The sequence below is a fragment of the Oncorhynchus mykiss genome, chromosome 25, assembly GCF_013265735.2.
Source record: "Oncorhynchus mykiss isolate Arlee chromosome 25, USDA_OmykA_1.1, whole genome shotgun sequence".
Lineage (NCBI taxonomy): Eukaryota > Metazoa > Chordata > Actinopteri > Salmoniformes > Salmonidae > Oncorhynchus > Oncorhynchus mykiss.
This window is the reverse complement of record NC_048589.1, coordinates 19,387,903-19,410,401: the sequence shown is the minus strand read 5'-3', so window position 1 is coordinate 19,410,401 and position 22,499 is coordinate 19,387,903. Positions and strand designations below refer to the sequence as shown.

At 40.3% G+C, this 22,499-nt stretch overlaps 1 protein-coding gene across 1 annotated transcript; it reads left to right on the top strand.

Annotated features, from left to right (window-relative positions):
• Positions 1-1,290: 1,290 nt before the first annotated feature.
• On the top strand, positions 1,291-3,294 carry LOC110504326 (glutathione-specific gamma-glutamylcyclotransferase 1). Its single transcript, XM_021583106.2, has 3 exons — positions 1,291-1,802; positions 2,043-2,078; positions 2,274-3,294. The coding sequence occupies exons 1-3, from the start codon at positions 1,629-1,631 to the stop codon at positions 2,637-2,639; spliced, it is 576 nt and encodes a 191-aa protein (XP_021438781.1). The 5' UTR covers positions 1,291-1,628; the 3' UTR covers positions 2,640-3,294.
• Positions 3,295-22,499: the final 19,205 nt, after the last annotated feature.

The following is a 22,499-nucleotide window of genomic DNA, read 5'->3' as shown; positions in this document are numbered from 1 at the left end:
AATCAATAAACAGAATGGAAAAATCGAATGATTTATTATTGAAATAGCAATAGGCGGCCTAGTTAAATAAAGGTTCAATCATTAAATGTAATAAAAGTTACATAACAAAATAAAGACTGAGAAAAACTAATTGACACAATTTAAGGCCAAGTGGAAAGCAATGATGCAGGCACTAAGGATGGGGGTGTGAGCATATGCGGGTCTGGGCAGATGAGATGTAGTCATTGTGTGTGCGTCTGTAAATTGTTGCTCGTATGTATACATTTGTATGTGGAGTAAGAATAAAAATGAATAAAAATATGATTTAAAAAAAATACAATGCTTGGATCTTATTCTGAAAACTAATGATTCTATGTATATCCAATTTCGTTAGCTGCTGCTGCAATATCAGACTATATGACTCTAGATGAAATAAAGGGAGATCCATTTTCACACAGGATTAAAAATAGACAGGATTGCTGCTTTCCTTACTTTCCTGACTGTGCAGAGCAACAAGGCAATAAAGGATATACCAACAGTACTTCAAAGTGAGTAAACACTGATTTTTCACATACACTACTATCACCAACAACGTCCATGGAGGAATTGCAAGATCTCAAGCAAAGCATTTTTAAAGGATATACTTATTTAAACTCACAAGTTTGGACATTGGACAGCCAGTGAAACTGTCAATCTATGTCTAACCAGCGAGCATAATGTTCAAACATAAGGTTTCAAAATCCTGTGAATGGGGCAAAAATAACTTGTCATTTCTGATAATGTGGTACATACAATATCTTCTGACATACAATGAATGGATGGAAGAAGGAATGAAGGAATGAATGAATTAAGTAATCTATTTTTCTGTTTCTTTTATGTGACTCATGATTATTAGACACCATTTTCAGTAAATCAAATACCTTCAAGATTGCATTTACAGTACATTGTACATTACTTCAAGTGGCACCTCAAGTGAAGACTAAATTACACACTTAATAAATCCCATTTCTTATCAGAACAGTTGATGCTCAAAATCAAAGTTGGCATATGTTCAGACAATACAGATCTCTCATATTGTATATTACTTCAAGTGGTGGTTGTGGTTGTCAGAGTCTGTTCAATCGTGAGATACAATGTCGCAACATTGTAACATTAATTCGAAAGTTGGATTCCTATAAATGTTTTGCTCCCGAAAAGGATTCGGATTTGGTAGGCTTGTACTTATAGTACGATCTATTATATGATATCATTGGTCAGAAACGTCTTGGTCTGACGTCCGGACACAACAAATACACGTGTCAGTAAACCAAGATAATGAAGCAGTAGGCTAGTACTTTAACGTTACATTGTCCGACACACCAAAACGTATTGTAGGCCTATGCATCACTTCTTTCACATGTTATCGACACCTAGGGGTAGGCTATAATAGGCTTATTACGCATCAGCAAGACTAGTCAAGACTCCTAAGAAGAAATGTCAAAGGCGATGATAGGCTTTTATAGCGAATAGGTATGAAAAGTCTCATGCTTCGGAACGCATCTGCAAAAAATATGAGCTGCATCGGTAACATCTTAGAACAGTTATTTATTGACAGAAGAATATAGGCAACAGTTTACATCTACATCGTACCTCAACCCTAACGAACCATTATGAAGCTTCTGGCTATTACCACATCAGAAAAACCCAGCCTGTGGATATTCGGATATGGCTCCTTAGTCTGGAAACCAGACTTCAAATACAAGAGGAGCAAAGTCGGTTATATTGAAGGATATAGTCGACGCTTCTGGCATGGGGACAATTTCCATCGAGGAGACAAAGACGTGGTAAGCCTTTTCCTTCAGAAATGCAATTCATGTATTTGCTGCTGCTGTAGATTGACAAAATATGATCTTATCTCAGATCAAACTGTGGTGCTTCAGAAAGTGGGAAGTCGAATGAAAAGTCAAATAAAAAAGTTTGATTTGTAAGTCAAACATTTTGGATATGGAAATGTCAGTGTAGTCTAACTGGAAATGAAATGGTTAAAAATGCTGACTGTGCATTTATCCTCATCCTGTCCTCAGCCAGGTAGAGTGGTAACTTTGGTGGAAGATCAAGATGTGAGTGGCCTTATTTCAAAACAACCCACAACACACCTACAGCTCACATTTGATTTGATCCTGTCTACCACGGATAAGTCCTGTACTGTATGTTGCAAAATATATTGACACTGGCATAGTCCATCATGTTGATAAACAGAACTTGAAGTTGAAATCCTGTCCCAGTCTAACATCCACCTCTTCTTCTCGCTGCAGGCTTGCACTTGGGGGGTAGCCTACGAGGTCACTGACTCCCAGATGGAGGAGTCTCTGCAGTACCTGAATGTGAGAGAGGCTGTGCTGGGGGGCTACGTCACCAAGATGGTGGAGTTCACTCCCAGAGAGAAGTACCAAGGGTCCCTGCTCGCCCTGGTCTACATTGCCACCTCTGACAACCCCATATACCTCGGGCCTGCCACTCCCACAGAGATAGCTGCTCAGATTACCATCTGCAGAGGCAACACGGGCCACAACATAGAGTACCTCCTCCGCCTGGCTGAGTTCATGAGGCTGTACTGTCCCGAGGTAGAGGACGACCATCTCTTCTCCATAGAGGCAGCCGCCCTGGCCCTGGTCATCTGAACTACCAGGGCCAGGGATACTCACATCTGACCACCGGTATGACACTCAATCCTTACGACGCTCGCTATGTTACTTGCTAATGTGAACAACGTGAAGACAATGACAATGTGAATACACTGACAATGTGAAGACAGTGAGAGTCACTCCACCTCATAAAAAGGGTCAACATGTCATGATCACTGTTTTTGTTGTCCATTGTCAGTAAACGCCCATGATATTGACATTTTTCAAGCTGAAAGGGCAATGAGATTAGAATCAAGGTGCAGTATGCTTCTCTACAAGGTGTGTAAACACTCTAACTGTCCAATAAATATATTTCATATATGGTATCAGATGAATAAATAATATTTTCATTGTGTATATTGAAGGTCCTGGGTAACATTAGAATACGAAAAAGTCATTATATAAAATAACAAAATAGCATTTTAATTAGTTTGTGTTAGTGTAGGCTATCTGTTGCCTCATGCTCAAGTGTGGCGCTCATGAAACAGTGGTTATTTATACAATAAGGCCCGAGTGGTTGTGGTATATGGCCAATATACCATGCCTAAGGGCTGTTCTTAAGGCCTGGATACAGTCCTTAGCTGTGTTATATTGGTCATATACCACAAACCACCGAGGTGCCTTATTGCTATTATAAACTGGTTACCAATGTAATTAAAACAGTAAAAATAAATGTTTTGTCAGACCCGTGGTATACGATCTGATATACCACGGCTGTCAGCCAATCAGCATTCAGGGCTCAAACCACCCAGTTTACAATTTGAAATAGAGTGCATATCTTAAATTTTAAGTGTTATTTGGCATTGGAAACCTCATAATGTGCTCTTACCTGCATGTGACGCTGTAGGAGGATTTGAGGTTTTGTGGCCTTCTTGTTTATAATTTACTCTGTGTTGAGCTTGTGTGCTAGCTCGTGCTCCTTCTAGCGTTAGCACTACCGTTAGCATTTTGCATTGGAATGCATGACATTTTAAATCAAATCACATTTTATTTGTCACATACACGTGTTTAGTGGATGTTACTGTGGGTGTAGCAAAATGCTTGTGTTTCTAGATCCAACAGTGCAGTAATATCTAACAAGTAATATCTAACAATTCACAATACACACACATGTAAAGTAAAGGAATTAAGAATATATAAATATTTGGACGAGCCATAGCCATTTGGACGTATCATAGACTAAGATACAGTAGAATTGCATAGAATACAGTATATACATCTGAGATGAGTAATGCAAAACATTATTAAAGTGACTAGAGTTCCATTATTAAAGTGGCCAGTGATTTCAAGTCTATGTATATAGGGCATGAATATACATAGGCTATTTAGCAGCTTGATGGCCTTGAGATAGAAGCTGTTTTTCAGTCTCTCGGTGCCAGCTTTGATGTACCTCTACTGACCTCGCTTTCTGGATGATAGTGGGGTGAACATGCAGTGGCTTGGGTGGTTGTTGTCCTTGATGATCTGTTTGGCCTTTCTGTGACATCGGGTGCTGTAGGTGTCCTGGAAGGTAGGTAGTTTGCCCACGGTGATGTGTTGGGCAGACCGCACCATCCTCTGCAGAGCCCTGTGGTTGCGGGCGGTGCAGTTGCCGTACCAGGCAGTGATACATCCCGACAGGATGCTCTCAATTGTGCATCTGTAAAATGTGTGAGGGTTTTAGGTGCCAAGCCAAATTTCTTCAGCCTCCCAAAGTTCTTCACCGCACTGTCTGTGTGGGTGGACCATTTCAATTTGTCAGTGATGTGTACGCCGAGGAACTTGAAGCTTTCCACCTTCTCCACTGCGGTCCCATCGATGTGGATAGGGGGGTGCTCCCTCTGCTGTTTCCTGAAGAATGACTGTTAGTGATTAGCCATTTAATACCATTGCTCATTGATGGTGCTAGGCTATTTTCTATTCAACACACAGTACCAGTCAAAAGTTTGGACACACCTACTCATTCTAGGGTTTTTCTGTATTTTTACTATTTTCTAGATTGTCAAATAATAGTGAAGACATCAACACTTTGAAATAACACATATGGAATCATGTAGTAACCTAAAAAGTGTTAAGCAAATCAAAATATATTTTATATTTGAGATTCTTCAAAGTAGCCACCCTTTGCCTTGATGACAGCTTTGCACACACTGGCATTCTATCAACCAGCTTCATGAGGTAGTCACCTGGAATGCATTTCAATTAACAGGTGATCCTTGTTAAAGGTTAATTTGTGGAAATGTTTTCCTTCATAATGCGTTTGATCCAGTCAGTTGGGTTATGACAAGGTAGGGGTGGTATACAGAAGATAGCCCTATTTGATAAAATACCAAGTCCATATTATGGCAAGAACAGCTCATATAAGCAAAGAGAAATGATAGTCCATCATTACTTTAAGACATGAAGATCAGTCAATATGGAACATTTCAAGATCTTTTACACCTGCATTGCTTGCTGTTTGGGGTTCTAGGCTGGGTTTCTGTACAGCACTTTGAGATATCAGCTGATGTACGAAGGGCTATATAAATACATTTGATTTGATTTGACTTTAAAGTTTATTTCGAGCGCAATCACAAAAACCAACAAGCGCTATGATGAAACTAGCTCTCATGAGGACCGCCACAGGAAAGGAAGACCCAGAGTTACCTCTGCTGCAGAGGATAAGTTCATTAGAGTTACCAGCCTCAGAATTTGCAGCCCAAATAAATGCTTCACAGAGTTCAAGTAACAGACACATCTCAACATCAGCTGTTCAGAGGAGACTGCATGAATCAGGCATTCATGGTCAAATTGCTGCAAAGAAACCACTACTAAAGGACCAATAATAAGAAGAGACTTCCTTGGGCCAAGAAACAAGAGCAATGGACTTTAGACCGGTGGAAATGTGTCCTTTGGTCTGGAGTCCAAATTGGAGATTTTTGTTTCCAACCTCTGTGCCTTTGTGAAACGCGGTGTGGGTGAACGGATGTTTAGTCCATTCACACCGTGAAGCATGGAGAAGGAGGTGTGATGGTGTGGGGGTGCTTTTCTGGTGACACTGTCAGTGATTTATTTAGAATTCAAGGCACACTTAATAAACATGGCTTAATAAACACAGCATTCTGTAGCATTACGCCATCCCATCTGGATTGCGCTTCGTGGGACTATCATTTGTTTTTCAACAGGACAATGACCCAAAACACCTTCAGGCTTTGTATGGGCTATTTGACGAAGAATGAGAGTGATGGAGTGCTGCATCAGATTACCTAGCCTTAATCACCCGACCTCAACCCGATTGAGATGGTTTGGGATGAGTTGAACCGCAGAGTGAAGGAAACGCAGCCAACAAGTGCTCAGTATATGTGGGAACTCCTTCAAAAACGTTGGAAAATAATTCCAAGATAAGCTGGTTGAGAGAATGCCAAGAATGTGCAAAGTTGTCATCAAGGCAAAGGGTGGCTACTTTGAAGAATCTCAAATATAAAATATATTTTGATTTGTTTAACACTTTTTTGGTTACTACATGATTCCATATGCTATTTCATAGTTTTGACAAATAAAGAAAAACCATTGAATGAATAGGGGTTTCCAAACTTTTGACTGGTACTGTACATCACTCATGCGCATTGTAATTATATACATGTATACATTTCAACATTACTGTAATGTCTATTTGAGCACATTTGCCTGAATTTCATGTATAGTATACAAGTCTAATAAGCTGTTTAGTCTATTGCCATGTGACTAGGCCTGATACCTCCTGTAGTGTATAGCCCTTTCTGTTATTACTTACCTGTGCTAGCTTATATAGCCATGTCATTCATATTTTTAAAAAATTATCCTCTTTCCTTTCTGGACCACATAGTTAATGTCAGTTCTCACTGGACATGATTCTCAGTTATCTGAACTGTGAGTGGTCAGATGTGTGTGTGAATGTGGACATCTTCTTCCATTAAATTCACCTTAACCTGGATATCCACCTCATCCTTGTACTGACCAGACATTCTGTAGTGATTGCTCCCGGCCTTAATAAGCCAGCACCTAAGATTTCTTATTACATTCATGGTCCTTCGATTCATTACAACCCTACCCTTATTTTTCAGTTCACCTATTTTTAGTTTAGGTGACAAAGTAAGAAATGTACAGTATAGTGTAGAGAATCATTGCACCATCTAAGCTACTGTGAAATATCTTTTCATTAACCAAAATTATTGTATTTTCAGCTGTTTGAAGCTGGTGTCCAAAACCTAAAGTACAAGACGCAAAAACTCAACTTAAGATCGGGAAGCATAGAAATTGCGCACATAGAAAAGATCTACCACTTCTTAGACTTTCTTTCAAGGAGAATGACATATCTATAAGTCACATTTCTATGTGAATTTGGTTGGGTCACCCAAAAAGCTACATATTGCAGCTTTAATGTATACTTTGATTACAAAGCAGATAACGTTACTCCTAGGGCTTCTTACCATGAAGACAGAGGCTGGCTGATTGAAGAAAATATGAATAAAAAACAGAATATTTAACCTTTACCTGTTTCTGGTCTGACTTTAAAAACGGGTTTTGTTATAGATGAGTCATGCAAATACTTACCCTGTGTGGAAATAAGATTATTGCATTGCTCAATGTATTGTATATACTATATCCTTTCTATTTCTATATGAAGCCTATTTGCCTTTATTGTTGAAGGAGCAGGGATTTTTAATGCTTTTGCTTTTTTAATCAACTGAACTAAATAGCATTTAACTTGAATTCTTACCAAGACACCCTGGTTCTTTCCAATTCAGTATGAGTATGTGATTGTGTCTCACGTGTTTCATTCTAATGGTAAAGGCTGCTTATTCAAAATCTATTCCAACTATGTAGATCATGTGCTGTTAAAGGATAGTGGGTTGGGTTAGAAATAATCCACTTTTCTCTCCTGATTTTCAATATATAAAGACACCCCAATGCCTAAAGGTTTATGAATTCCTCAAGAGTATGTTTCCTGGTCATGTGCCAAAGCTCATAAACTTTTTTACCCTTGCACACTTTTATATAACTTGGCCATATGCAGATATACACGTAGTTGTCAATGGTCTAGACCAGGGCTCTCCAACCCTGTTCCTGGAGAGCTACCGCCCTGTAGGTTTTCGCTCCAACCGTGATGCAGTGCACCTGATTCTAATAATTAGCTAATTGATAAGGTGAATCAGGTTAGTTACAATTGGGGTTGGATTGAAAACCTACAGGAGGGGGGCACTCCAGGGACAGGCTTGGAGAGCCCTGGTCTAGACCATTCTGTAGGAAAGGAGAGAAATGTGAGGTATTCTTTATTTCTATTATTCCAGGAAATAGTCAGCTCACAGGTCCATTAGAGTGCCTTTGGACTTCATTCAATCAAACCCACAATGCACAACAAAGTCAAACTGCATGGAGGAAAAGCACGTTTTCACAAAAAAAATCTATATTAGTTTCATCCACTGAACATGTTCTGTCAGTCACATATTGTTGTCATTTTTGGTACAGAAACCATGTATTTTCTTATGTGAATGCACATCCTGACAATCCTGCAGTGCAGGTTTAATGGAGTTCCAGCTTAGATCACTCTGTCTTGTGACCTGAACCATTAACTTCAACAGCATACTCAAGGTTATGTAATAGGTTTAATGTAGGTGTCGTACTGTAGGTCCATTAATCAGTCGTTAAATAGATGCCCAGAGTACCGGGGTTGGCAGGAATACTAAGATCTACATGGCACACTAACCAGTCTTGTACAGTATGCAAACACGGTCTTAAAGCGACGAAAAACAACGACAAGGCATCCCTGCCACTTGTTTTGGTGAACAGCTGAGAGATGGGGCTACGGAAATGTAACCCTTCTCAAATTCAGACAGCACTCCAGATGCAAGGACTGAGAGTGATGTCCACATGCCACATGAAGATATTGTTTGTTAAAAGTCTTGTTGAACAACAGAGTAATATAATAGGGTAAGCGCATGAGAGATTTATAAGTTACAGTATATTCTTCAAGAATCAGTGTGTATATCAAGAATTGTAAAGACCACTGTACAGATTCCTAGATCACAGACTGTAGCTTTAACATTTGGAGCACAGCATTACAGTTACCAAAACAAACCTGCCCTTTTTCATATGCTCTAGCATTGTGAGGTGTCAGTGGCTACCAGGGTGCTATACAAATACACACCATGCCGGCAGTGTTAGTCAGTACATTCTGTTCCTGGGAGAGCCACTACACTCACTCGAGAAGTGCTGTCTGTGTGTTGAAAGTGAGACACAGGGGGCAGATGAGTTCCCTTTCCCGGCATGTTCAGTTTGATCATGTTGTGAGAACACGTGCACACCCAACAAAGAGAGGTCTCGGCAGTACATATACATTTTGGGCTGAGCGCCTTTAGTGGCACTCTGGTCCAGATTCCAAGAAAGCCCTCTCTAACTGGGTGAAAGGTTAGAGCCGTAAAAAATGTGCTCTCTTCTAGGAAAGGCAAAGGCAGTTAAGATAGTATAAATGGAATTATAAACTGGGAATTATAAACTGGGTGGTTCGAGCGCTGAATGCTGATTGGCTTACAGCCGTGATATATCAGACCGTATACCACGGGTATGACAAAACATACATTTTTACTGCTCTAATTACATTGGTAACCAGTTTATAATAGCAATAAGGCACCTCTGTGGTACATGGCCAATATACCACGGCTAAGGACTGTATCCAGGCACTCCACATTGCGTTGTGCATAAGAACAGCCCTTAGCCGTGTTATATTGGCCATACACCACACCCCCTTGGACATTATTGCTTAAGTATAGGCCTGTATGAAGAATTGGACGAATGGAAATTCAGTCAGCAGCAGCGTCTGATAAGAACCTTATGTGACTGGACCCCTCTGCGTACCAATAGGCCTACACACTTCAAAACAGAGGCCAACAGCGTATTCATATCAGAGTATGAAATCCTCTGCACTATTTTTAATCATAAGGCATATCTATCAGATGACTCAGGAAACAACAAAGCATGACATGAAAACCATATGGGCTCCATTTACTAAGTGCAAAATGCAGTCGAGTTGACTCATAAATCCCCACCATAGTTCTAAACTGTTTTGAAAATATCCTCTGTAGTCAAAACACTTCAATTGGCTTTGGAAATAAAATAACCAGTTTGAAAACCTGGATGTATGTGATACTTCCATGTTGCTATTGTAAAATATAATGTGTCCTCAATAACCTACTTGTGTACTCAATAACCTACTCATGTTTTACTAATATGCAGTGGTGAAAAGAGTACCCTATTGTCATACTTGAGTAAAAGTATAGATACTTTAATAATAGAAAGTTACTCAAGTAAAAGTGAAAGTTACCCAGCAAAATACGACTTATGTAGGCCTCCTGAGTGGCGCAGTGGTCTAAGGCATTGCACCACAGTGCTAGCTATGCCACTAGAGATTCTGGGTTTGAATCCAGGCTCTGTTGTAGCCTTCCACGACCGGGTGACCCATGGGGTGATGCACAATTGGCCCAGCGTTGTCCGGGGTAGTAGAGGGTTTGGCTGGCAGCGATGTCCTTGTCCCATCGTGCACTAGAAACTAGTGCATAAGCCAGGCACAGTGCACGCTGACACAGTAGCCAAGTGTCTCGTGTTTCCTCCGACACATTTGTGCGGCTGGGTTAAGTGGGCATTGTGTCAAGAAGCAGTGCGGCTTGGTTGGGTTGTGTTTTGGAGGACGCATGGCTCTTGACCTTTGCCTCTCCCGAGTCCGTACGGGACTGGCAGCAATGAGACAAGACTGTAACTACCAATTGGATACCACAAAAAAGGGGTAAGAAAAAATAAAATCAATTATTAAAATACTTCTTGAGTAAAAGTCTAAAAGTATTTAGTTCTAAATATACTTAAGTATCAAAAGTAAAAGTATAAATCATTTCAAATTCCTTATATTAAGCCAAGCAGATGGCACCATTTTCTTGTTTTTAAAATGTATGGATAGCCAGAGGCCCACTCCAATATTCAGATATAATTTACAAACAATGCATGTGTGTTTAGTGAGTCTGCCAGATCAGAAGCAGTAGGGATGACCACATATTATCTTGATAAGTGCATGAATTTGACCATTTTCCTGTCCTGCTAAGTACAAATTGTACTTTAAATAGGTAAATATAAGGAGTAAAAAGTACATGACTTTCTTTACGAATGTAGTGAAGTAAAAGTAAAAGTTGTCAAAAATATAAATAGTAAAGTAAAGTACAGATACCCCCAAAAAACTACTTAAGTAATACTTCGAAGTTTTTCTACTTCAGTACTTTACAACACTGCTAAATGTGCCTACTAAAGGCAATGTAAACGCACTACACTAAAATATGAGAGTTTTTTTCTAGTATTTAGTACCTTTATGCATCTTTTCTAAAGTCAAAACAGGACACTAAAAGGGCTAGTACAACCGGAATACAGTACAACATGAATGTGTACATTCTCATGGACAGTAAACAGAGAGCAATTGCTCTGTTAGATCACTGATGAATCTTTACATGATGACCAGTTGGTTTTCCAGAATTGATTGAGCTGTCACGCTAACAGCTCTTAGAAGACCTGATAATAAGGGATTACCAATCGATAGAGCTCTTACAAAACCTCCATGAGGGTTACTTGGAGGGGTAAAGGAGTGAAAACATGACCCAGGGGTCACTCAATTAGAGCATAGGGATCAGGCACAGGCCATGTCACCATCCCTGACCATCTCCATTACATAACCACATGGTCCTAGCTCACTGTAAGTGGTCATTTAAGACAAAGTGAAAACCTAATCAAATAAAATAAAAAAATAATTGTTTAATGAGGGGCGGACATTTCTAGTTCTGAAATCCCTTTTTTTGTCTAGCTTGATGTTCAATTGTTTCCCCTCTCACACCCAATGACTCCTGTTTTCCATTTTATGGTCATCTGACGTAGACAAATATGTCACACGTGCTCTGACCTGCGTGTGCATTGATTACAAAGAGTGTGCATTAAAAATGCTGAGGAGGAACAAAGAGCGAGGTCACACATACTGACGATAAAAACAGTCTGTTGGGTTCATTGTCTCTCAACAAGCAGGATGGGAGGCACGCTCCAGAAACATTGTTCCTTGCCAATCATCCCCTCTGCCACCACCTGCATGCAAATGTGTACTCTGGCTGAACCCTGACCCTTGACCTTCTGTGGTCAGCAGGATATTGAAGGTCACCCTGAGAGTGCTTTAAAGAGAAAGTGATTAGGGCACTAATAGAGTCTGGGCACTTAAGAGCTACTGGTCCCCAATACTGGGGTAACCCCAAACCCCAAGGTCCAGACTACTGTCCACTGAGGATCAACTGACCACACCACAGCCTGGTTCCACAGGACATGGGAGAGAAAAAAACACTAATCTAACACTTACAATGGTGGCTAATGGGTTGGCAGAAAATCTGCAACCACCATATCAAAGCTAATGTGTTCATTCTTACTGAAAAGCTATATCAATATTTTAGCTAACAGTACACAACATGCCCAAGCACACCAGAAAAAAAGTCCAGCTCTCCTTTGTAACAGGGTCTGAGTTAGAACTTACAGTAGGCCTACGTGTTGTTGTTGATGGTTGATGCCTGATTGATGCCTGATTCTGCAAACAGAAACAAAAACCTAATAACAATCATCCATCATCACATGATAAAACCCAAACTTCAATCCATCCCATCCATCACACCTTCATACAGAGCACAGCACAACCTCTGGCTGTTATAATCCAATCTGTGGGGACCAGGGCTCTGGGGGCTGGGGCCTGTACCAGGAATGACCTGATTAGCCTACCAGCCAGAGAGCCTCCCCCTGCTTCATTATCCCGACCCACCTCTGTGGAATGGCACTTTTACTGTTCTTAATTTCATTTCCCTAATCAAATTTTCACTCCGGGGCACCATGATCACCGCGTCTGGTTGGGGGGTGTAAATAGCATTGTGAGATCATCTCTGGGAGGCCTTCTAGCTTTCACTGATAGATGGGGGGGGGGGGGGTCAAATCAATGTGTAGTAATTGAACAATCTGGAGTGAGGGCTGATTGTGTGTTGGTAAACATTACAAAGACTACTGGACCATTTGGTACTCACTGAGTGATGCCCTATCCTCAATATTGCACAATGTTGGTTGTCAACACAAAGAAAACCACAGAGTGCTGACATGGAAAAAGTTTGAGTCTGCTTTTCCATACCACAGCTGATTTGAGAGAAAATGTAACACACACACATATACTGTACATTCATGTTACACACACACATCACAAATGCTGCTACTAGACTCTTATAATTATTGCTAAACACTGCACAATTTAAACAATTGCCCCGCAAAACGTGTAAATATTGGACTATAAATTGTGGCTTCCTGTACTATACTTATGCTAAAATGTTTATTCTATTCTACTGAGCCATTTACTTTATGTTCATATTGTTATCTTTTAGAAATTATTTTCGTTGTTGCATTGTCGAGAAGGAAGCTGCAAGTAAGCATTTCGTTGGAAGGTGTATACCATGTGTATCCTGTACATACTGTATGACTAATAAAACTTGGAGGATGAGCTAACAGCGCCCCCTGTTGGCTGTGTGATATACGAGAGAGGCATGAATAAGAGAAAAGAGGATGGAAAAAGAAGAAGAAGAGAGGTTGACATAGTACATTGTCAGAGTACATTGAAGAGAGGGCAGATTATGGGTGACCTTTCCTGAAAGTCAAGAACATTCTATCTCCATTCTGACATTCCTGGGTACCAACCCTTTGAGGACCACTGCCCACTTCGAATCCCACAGCAGAACTGAACGCTGGGAGAGGAAATAGTATTACCTTCAGTGGTCTTTCTGGCCACATACAAGGTCTGGAACATTTCCCCTTTCAAGGGCCATCTCAAACTTGGAGAAATGCAACATACATTGTACTTCTACGTAATATTTACAAGCAATAAGTAACATGTAATAACTCATATCCATGTGGGTTTGACTTCCCTTGAATTATGTTCACCAAAGGGCAAAGATTCTTGGTATAGATAGAGATGTCCCTGACATATGCACACTGTAAACACTTATGTACAAAACTTACTTAGCAAATATCAAAAGGCCCTGGAAGTTTCCTGCCATTTTCTCTCAAAGAACAGGAAGCAGAGCCTAGTTTTCCCACAGACCAGCAGAGGTTGGATCTCAATGCCATTCCACAGCGGTTCTATGTTGTACTTACAGAGGACAACAAAGGAGAAGCTAATCTATTGTGAGAGGGACTCTGTGCCGGGGTTTCTTGACCTCCTAATTCCAAACAATCTGGATTTCCCAACATAGGAAAAATCAAATGGAATTACATGGTCAGGCATGCATGTTAGGGAACATGCATGATGGGGACAAATGCTGTGGTGATGACAGGTAAGACCTATAGGTGCTTACATGTATGAAACTGGTTCCTTCCTTGGTGTTGTTGCAAGAACTACATTACATTTCACAATGGGCTTTACCACACAAAATCAGCTGACAAGCGCAACACCATTTAATATGACTAGTGCAGCAGACAGAGCTCACACTGTTAGACTTGTGGTCGTAGAGGTGCTGACAGACAGAGGGAAGAGATTCAACTTCCCTCAGATAAGAGAGGATTGCTCCAGCAGATCCAGCTGACTCATGGGCCCAGAGTCTGACAGGAGAGACGCTCTAGAGTGTCATGTTCTAGGATATGCTAGGCTTGAGCTGGGAGACGCACCCACAAGGGGAACCAGCCCCCAGGACCCACTGAGCAAGACACTCCTCCACTCCCAAAGTGCTGACAGAGGATTGACAATGTTGCGGTCCAGAGATACTTTATGCCTACTGTGGTTTTGTTTCATTTGTTCAGATACAGTTTATTCTGTACAGTATAATATGATGGATGAGTTGTTTTTCATGATCCCTCACTAAGCATATCAAATCAAATAAAATCTTATTTGTCACATACACATGGTTAGCAGATGTTAATGCGAGTGTAGCGAACTGCTTGTAGATATATTAAGCAAGTGATCCAATATATTCCCATCTGAAACCTAACTCCACCAGCCTTAATACATTAAGGATGAAGCTACCTTTGATATGGACCAAGCATGTAGGCAAATGAGGCATTCATTTACCAACCTCCTAAATCTCCTATGGCCATCCAGCAGGCAGAGTGATGAACATTAACCTTACTATTAGTTTTTTGACTGTTTTTTTGGATTAGGGGATTGTATTTGGGGACAGACCCCTGTGGCTTTCTCTTGAGGGCAAAGTGGGATTAGGGGACCCCCCTCCTCTTGGACCCCTGCCAAGGCTTAATGGAGATACACACAAGCTCGGGTGACCCCCAAATCAACACTTGGACTTTACTTAAACTGGGCCAACAAACAAGGAGGAATCATACTCTAGTGTGTGGGATTTACTATGAATAATTTCTGCCATCTCTGCTATTACTGGCGACATGTGAAGAATGTGAGAAACAGGGGAGATTCACAAAGGTCTTAATTCCCATGAATCAGTCCCGTTGTTGAAGGAGCCAGGGAGGTGACCTGAGAAAGGGCTGTATCCTGTCTCCAGTGAGAGTGCAGAGGCAGACTAAGCCACTCTGTCACTGACAACATCTGGTACCTCTCTGCCTAACCATACACAGGATGTAATGGGCCTGAGTAACATACCGATTCAGACCCTAACTGACAATTTAGTCTGGCTCTAAATATTCTGAACTAAATTTGAATTTTTGACTATTCAAGTGTAAAGTCTACCTTGGGTTTGGTCATGAAAAGTTCTGCCACAATCAAACACCCCTGGAGGAGTGCTATAGACTACGACACTCCTCCACTCACCCCCTCTAGTTAGAGAGACACAAGATGGATGCCACTGGACCCAAACGGAAAGAGGATTCGCAAAAACATCATCACAGGGGGTCCCAGAAAAAGCTGTAATGGTAACCTATCTCATTTGATGGAGGTGTGCTCTGCAAATACTCAACATAGCACAGGCTTGAAGGGAACAGTTGCTTTCACTGATAGATTATTCAGGAAAATGTACCCCACATATTCAAAGAGCTTGTTTTCTACCCCATTTGACCCTATCTATGCCAGTGGCACGTTAATCTCCATTTTACGATATGTAATCTTTTAACACCTTTCTGACAGATATTCTATTGTGCTCCAATTCGGTCTACGACGTGAACTTCCGTTACTGTGTTCACTCTTTAACAGATTGTAAAGAATTGGTTCAAATGTATTTAGGTTGGCTGACTGTTGTATATATTTTCTAAAGCTGCTTCACAGACCACAGCTTGGATAGCCCTGAGAATGGAGCCCTGTACACTACTGCACTGTAGACTCTGTTATGGTGACCTGCAGATATCCATTCAGAGACCATTACTAAGCAGATTACTTCTTCAAATCTGTGTCAGGACATAGTTCTCATGTCTGGTGATGCTGATACAGAGCTGTGGAATACTAATGATTTTTATTTCATGTTTATTTTGACAGGGAAGACATATTAAGACCTGGGTCTCTTTTCCAAATGTGCCCTATATAATAGAAATATAAAATACATATTAAACACAAAATATATACTGTATATATACATATAAGAATACAAAAGCACAGTCATGGTAAGCACAAATAATGCATCACATATCACCCAGAAAAAAAGTTACATTCATCAATAAATATATCCCCAATCAATACTTTAAATTGCCCCAACGGCACCAGAATAGAAAGATGAAATGTATTTTGAATTTTGTTCCAGCAACATGGTGGATTAAAACTAAAAGCAGATTTACCTAGCTAGGAACCTCAAGAGAACCAATCCTGTGAACGGGTTAGGCAACTCGGGTGTCTATACTTCAACAGCAAAGAGATCTACGGGTCTTTAGCGAAGTTCAGTTAACCTTTTGATACCGTATGCATTGATGAGTATCGGAGCTGCCGCCGGTAACAAAACGAAGGGCACTATGGTAGATGGCATCCAAAGGTTTAAGAGCAGCAGCTGGCAGCTACATTTCCTGCTGCTTAGAGAAAGGCAAGATTTGTTTCTGTAGAAAAAGCCAACTTTAAATCTTAAATTCTTAACCAGCTCTTCTGTATGTTTTTTAAACATCAAATCCACATCAATTCACATGCCTAAGTATTTATATGCGGGAAAACTTCAATCTGAGAACCATCTAATTTTTTATTTTACCTTTATTTAATTAAGCACAAGTTTTAAATCAGCAAAAGGATTCCTGCATAGCTATAAAACTGACTGTAGTTTTTACACAGCCAGATCAACAGTAGCATACAGTCGCTGCAGTATCATCCACATATAGATTAAGTTAACAATTTAAACCACACAGGAGGAATACAGAAAAGGTCAGTACTGTGTATCAAAAACATGTTTACAGTGACTGAGGCGTGGGAACTATAAACACTAAGCAGCTCTACACTGTGCAGTACAATGAAGCCTAACTGTCAAATCATCCTGAAAACAGAGTGCTGCTGACCCCTACAGCACAGGTCAGTATATGCAGCAAATAGCAATAAATAAGTGTACTCCATTTATACAAAAACTATTCTTTGTCACCAACTTCATGCAAGCTATATAAATCACACTAAACTTGCAGGCAGGTCAAAAATGTTAAGAGCAGCTATTTCAGAAAAGGGAAATTGGAAATCCAATGATAACGGTCTGTTTCCTGTGTATGGCAGTGTTACCTTGGATGTGGGAATGAGCCCTGTCAATCACTGGTGGCAAAGTGCAGCATGGAGACTGGCTAACTGAGATTAGGAGACTGGTGATGCCATGAAGAGATGTTGTCCTGCTACGGAGGGGAATACAATCCCTATCACTCACACTGCAGGTGGGAGAAAGAGAGGGGGAGAGAGTGAGGAACAATGTCAAACAGGAAATAGAGAACTTACAACACAATGCTCCCAGAATTTCCTGCAGGCTTCAATAGATAAGGAAGTCCATCTAATTCTATATTTCCCCCCTAAATATATCCCTACTGTCCCAAGACACATATTGTGCTTTCTGCACAGTAGGCATATACTAGGACATTGTGGTGAAACAACTTCATAAATACATAACTGTGTCCCTCACAGACTGAAAAGCCACCGTAGAGATTCAATCAAATATGTGCATTAAAAATAAATCGTATTCATTAATCTTATTAATTTATCATCAAATGATGTGAATCAGGAAAATCAAAATACTAAGAAGTTGTAATTGTAGTCTTTCATCAAGAGAATGATTGCATACACAACCATGAGGGCTCTTACACATTTCTATCACCAGGCACAAGTGCAAGACCATGTAAACACCTGCAAGAGCTTGGTTTATGTGTACATATGGTGCATGTATTTACGTTGTGTGCGTTTGCCTGGATCAAGTGATGAACAAACAGACCGTGAGAGTCACACACAGAGACCAGCATTTTGAAGTCTGTTTAATAATACTTTCCTGTGGCTATTTTGTCTCAAATTTCCAACGGCATAAGGATGAACTCAGTGGACCCCCAGCAGAGTAAGTACAAATGAAGTTCTGACTTGTAAAGGGACTGTTCGGCATTCTGGAATCTGCATGTATATGTTAAGAGACAAGTGTGAAGGCATTCGTGGAGGCTAACACAGGTGATCCTCTATGTATCTGTCAGACTAGCAAATCACAACAGAGACAATTCCACCACCGCAGTGGAACTTGGCACATGCTGCTGTAGCAGAGGATCCTGCGCCTGCATCTGACAGCTGTGCTGAGCAAAAAGCAACTGTCCAGCTGTTGACAGAGCCACAATGTCCACACAACTGAGCTATTTTTTTCAGTGGACAATCAGACCTGGGAGAGGAGAGGAACCACAAACAGGTCTGGAACAGAGGGAGCAGGCCACACAAACAGGGTTGGAGATGCAGAGATTATGTCTGACAGTAGAACAACACTGCCTTTTGCAGAGACGGGTGACAGGCACACATTATAGGACTACATGGCACTGTACACAGTCAAACTACAATTAATAAATCAGTTGACATTATTATCTGGTAACAGGACAGTATGCACATCGAGTCATGTGAGCACCTTTCCAGTAAACTTTTAAATTGCATTCACAGGTCACCTAAAAGGTGAAATATGTAGGCCTGGTTTAATAACTGTGGGATATCTGTTTAAAGATGCACTATGAGGAAATCGCTCCGGCATTACCTGGTTGCTATAATTCAAATAGTTCGCCTAATTTCAGTTTATGTGACAAAACAAGCAAGTATAGTGCAGAAATAATTGTACAATATAAAGCGCTGTGAAATATATTGTCCATAACCAAAAATATTGTATTTTCAGCTGTTTGAAGCTGGTGTACAAAACCGAAAGTAAAAATTAAACTTAAGAATGGGAAGCATAGAAATAGCACACATAGAACAGATCTACCACTTCTTAGACTTGCTTTCAATGAGAATGACATCTATAACTCACATTTCTATGTGAATCTGGTCAGGTCACCCAAAAGGTTACATATTGCAGCTTTAAAGGTTGTTGTTTTTATAGTTTGTTCTATTAGGACCAGCAACTAGAGCACAATGGATGTTGACCATAGAAATGTAAACAAACCATCTGTCCCAACAAACCATCAGTATCATAGGTTGTAGCTAGATGGAGTAGGCCTACAGCTCCATCTAGTTATCGCGTCGGGGACAACAGTTGTTGACAACTGTAGCATTTTAGCTAAGCCTAACTCTTAATATTTTCCTAACCTTAACCTCATTCTCCTAACATGCCACGTTAATTATAATATCCTAACCTGCTACGCTAATTCTCCTAACCTGGTATGTAAACAAACCACCAGTTCCTAACCTCCCTTTCCTAACCTACTGTGCTAGTTTTCCTAACCTGCTACATCAGAGAGGAAGAATTGAAGCGAGAGGCTCAACTCCGCCCACAATCTGCGATAAACAGACCAAGTGGGATTGTTTGTAAGGAGGTCTATGAGAATGTCAATTTTGGTCAACACATTATGTTTTGGCTAACTTTCTAAGTGAGGCTTATTTGATCGAACAGAAGTTTTATAATGATTTGTAAACAACAGCTTTAGACAGTGAAATGCTTACTATGCTACAAATGTAGGCCTACTGATATAAGTGGACGCACGTGGCATTACGGCAACGATTTTATATTCGTGATGGGCATTCCGAGTCTTTTCGGTGAGCCGGCACGGCACATTTGGATTTGTTCAGGTAAAAGAGACGACTCATTTGGCTCCCAAATGGCTTTTTGTTCAAAATGTTTGATGATCGTCCTAGAACCTGATAAAAATCCACATCTCTAATGTAAAGCCCAAAAGGTAGTCTACAATACCATTATGTCAGATTGTGAAACACGCCAAATTATTCGATGGCCTGCAAAATAATTATAATAATTGCACTGAAAAATCAGCGAGGACCTGATTGACGCACTATCGCCACTATCACCCTCTTTAGATAATTATTTTGTAATTTATCTGCAGAAAAAAGTTGTTTTGAACTAAAAAAAAATTTTTTTTAAAAGCAGCACTAGCAGTATGCAAATCAGGGTGCCAAATGACGTCTCTTTCACCGATGGGATTCGACTCCCGACGTTCACCGAAAAGATCTGTTGAAAAAGAGCTGTTTCTTTCGCATCACTATTTTATATTGGAGTTTGGTCTGCTGTTTACACGCATATCTGACCTTTCATAGAATTGAATTCACCATTAATTTTCTGGATAGAGCCCCACAGCGGACGTGTCATAATACCCGTAAAACCTAGCAACAGGAACCTATGGTTCCATTCATTTTCCCCACAGGGAATTTTAGAAAGACTTAAAATAAGGGCTGTGTTTCGTGAAGGTTTACACTGGTGTGTAAAAATCTCTCTAGGACAAGGTGACTTTTATCAATGGATTCGCGTCAATGTACTCTTTATCAATGGATTCGCGTCAATTTACTCTCAGATTCTAAATTGTTAATTGGTGTCAAAGTATACATCATGCAAAACTGTAGTGAGAGGAAACATATGGTAGTGAGAGGAAGCCCACTGGAGGGCAGTGGGAGAAGATGGAACGAGATTTTGGTTGACATTCTGTACATTTTCTTATCAATTAAACATTTCATCTCAATAGTTTTCTGTTCCCCAAAATCAAATCTGTTATGAACAGAGTGGACTAAGTTTGTAGACTTTACCCATCGCAAAAGTTTTTAAAAAATCGCGCGGTTTAGGACTGCAAAGGCAAATTGAGTTATTGCACACAGCACTTCAGAGTATGTTTTTCCTAACGGAAATATGCAGATATCTACTAGAACGCACCAATAGGATATCTCTAGCGTGCTTGGCTCTGCCCACCTCCTTGCTTGTTCTGCCCTCTGACTCCTTTGTTCCCATTTGAAACGACAAGCTATTGTCTATCTTGGTTTAGTTAGAAAACCCTTTGGTCGTACTCAAACATCGTTTTAAGCTTTGTTTTACTATTGACAGTTATAGCTGATTTTGGGCATGTATATCGATTTTATCTACTTAAATAGAAGTAATCTGATTTATTCGTTTCAGTCTCTGAATTGTTTCATCAAACTTTTCGCCGCCAGGTCCTGAGATCAGGGCATAGAAACTACAATCGGTCTCCTGAATTAGCCTAGTGATGGCCCACATGCGCATTTATGTTCTAACTCTTTTCTCATCTTTCCATGGCTAAATTAGCTGGCTAGCTGAACTATGCTAGTTTTCGTGCTTATTGTCAAACTTAATAAATACTGCACTCTCAACTTCAAACGCCTTTGTTAGTTAAACAATAATGTAACCAATACATTTGCTGGAAATAAACTTAAATTAAGTATTGTTTTGTTGAATAGTCATGACTGGTTCGAGGTATCTTTTTTGTAAAAAAAGTTTACATTTTATTTTATTTAATTAACAACAAATCAATACATAAAGCACATGAGGGAACACAAGCATACATTACAAACAATGGACAATCAAGCTAGGGGGTACAATATCATATTACAATTACACAAGGACCTTAAGGGACATATATATACAGTGCCTTGCGAAAGTATTCGGCCCCCTTGAACTTTGCGACCTTTTGCCACATTTCAGGCTTCACAATCATGAAGTGGAACGACATTTATTGGATATTTCAAACTTTTTTAACAAATCAAAAACTGAAAAATTGGGCGTGCAAAATTATTCAGCCCCTTTACTTTCAGTGCAGCAAACTCTCTCCAGAAGTTCAGTGAGGATCTCTGAATGATCCAATGTTGACCTAAATGACTAATGATGATAAATACAATCCACCTGTGTGTAATCAAGTCTCTGTATAAATGCACCTGCCCTGTGATAGTCTCAGAGGTCCGTTAAAAGCGCAGAGAGCATCATGAAGAACAAGGAACACACCAGGCAGGTCCGAGATACTGTTGTGAAGAAGTTTAAAGCCGGATTTGGATACAAAAAGATTTCCCAAGCTTTAAACATCCCAAGGAGCACTGTGCAAGCGATAATATTGAAATGGAAGGAGTATCAGACCACTGCAAATCTACCAAGACCTGGCCGTCCCTCTAAACTTTCAGCTCATACAAGGAGAAGAATGATCAGAGATGCAGCCAAGAGGCCCATGATCACTCTGGATGAACTGCAGAGATCTACAGCTGAGGTGGGAGACTCTGTCCATAGGACAACAATCAGTTGTATATTGCACAAATCTGGCCTTTATGGAAGAGTGGCAAGAAGAAAGCCATTTCTTAAAGATATCCATAAAAAGTGTCGTTTAAAGTTTGCCAAAAGCCACCTGGGAGACACACCAAACATGTGGAAGAAGGTGCTCTGGTCAGATGAAACCAAAATTGAACTTTTTGGCAACAATGCAAAACGTTATGTTTGGCGTAAAAGCAACACAGCTGAACACACCATC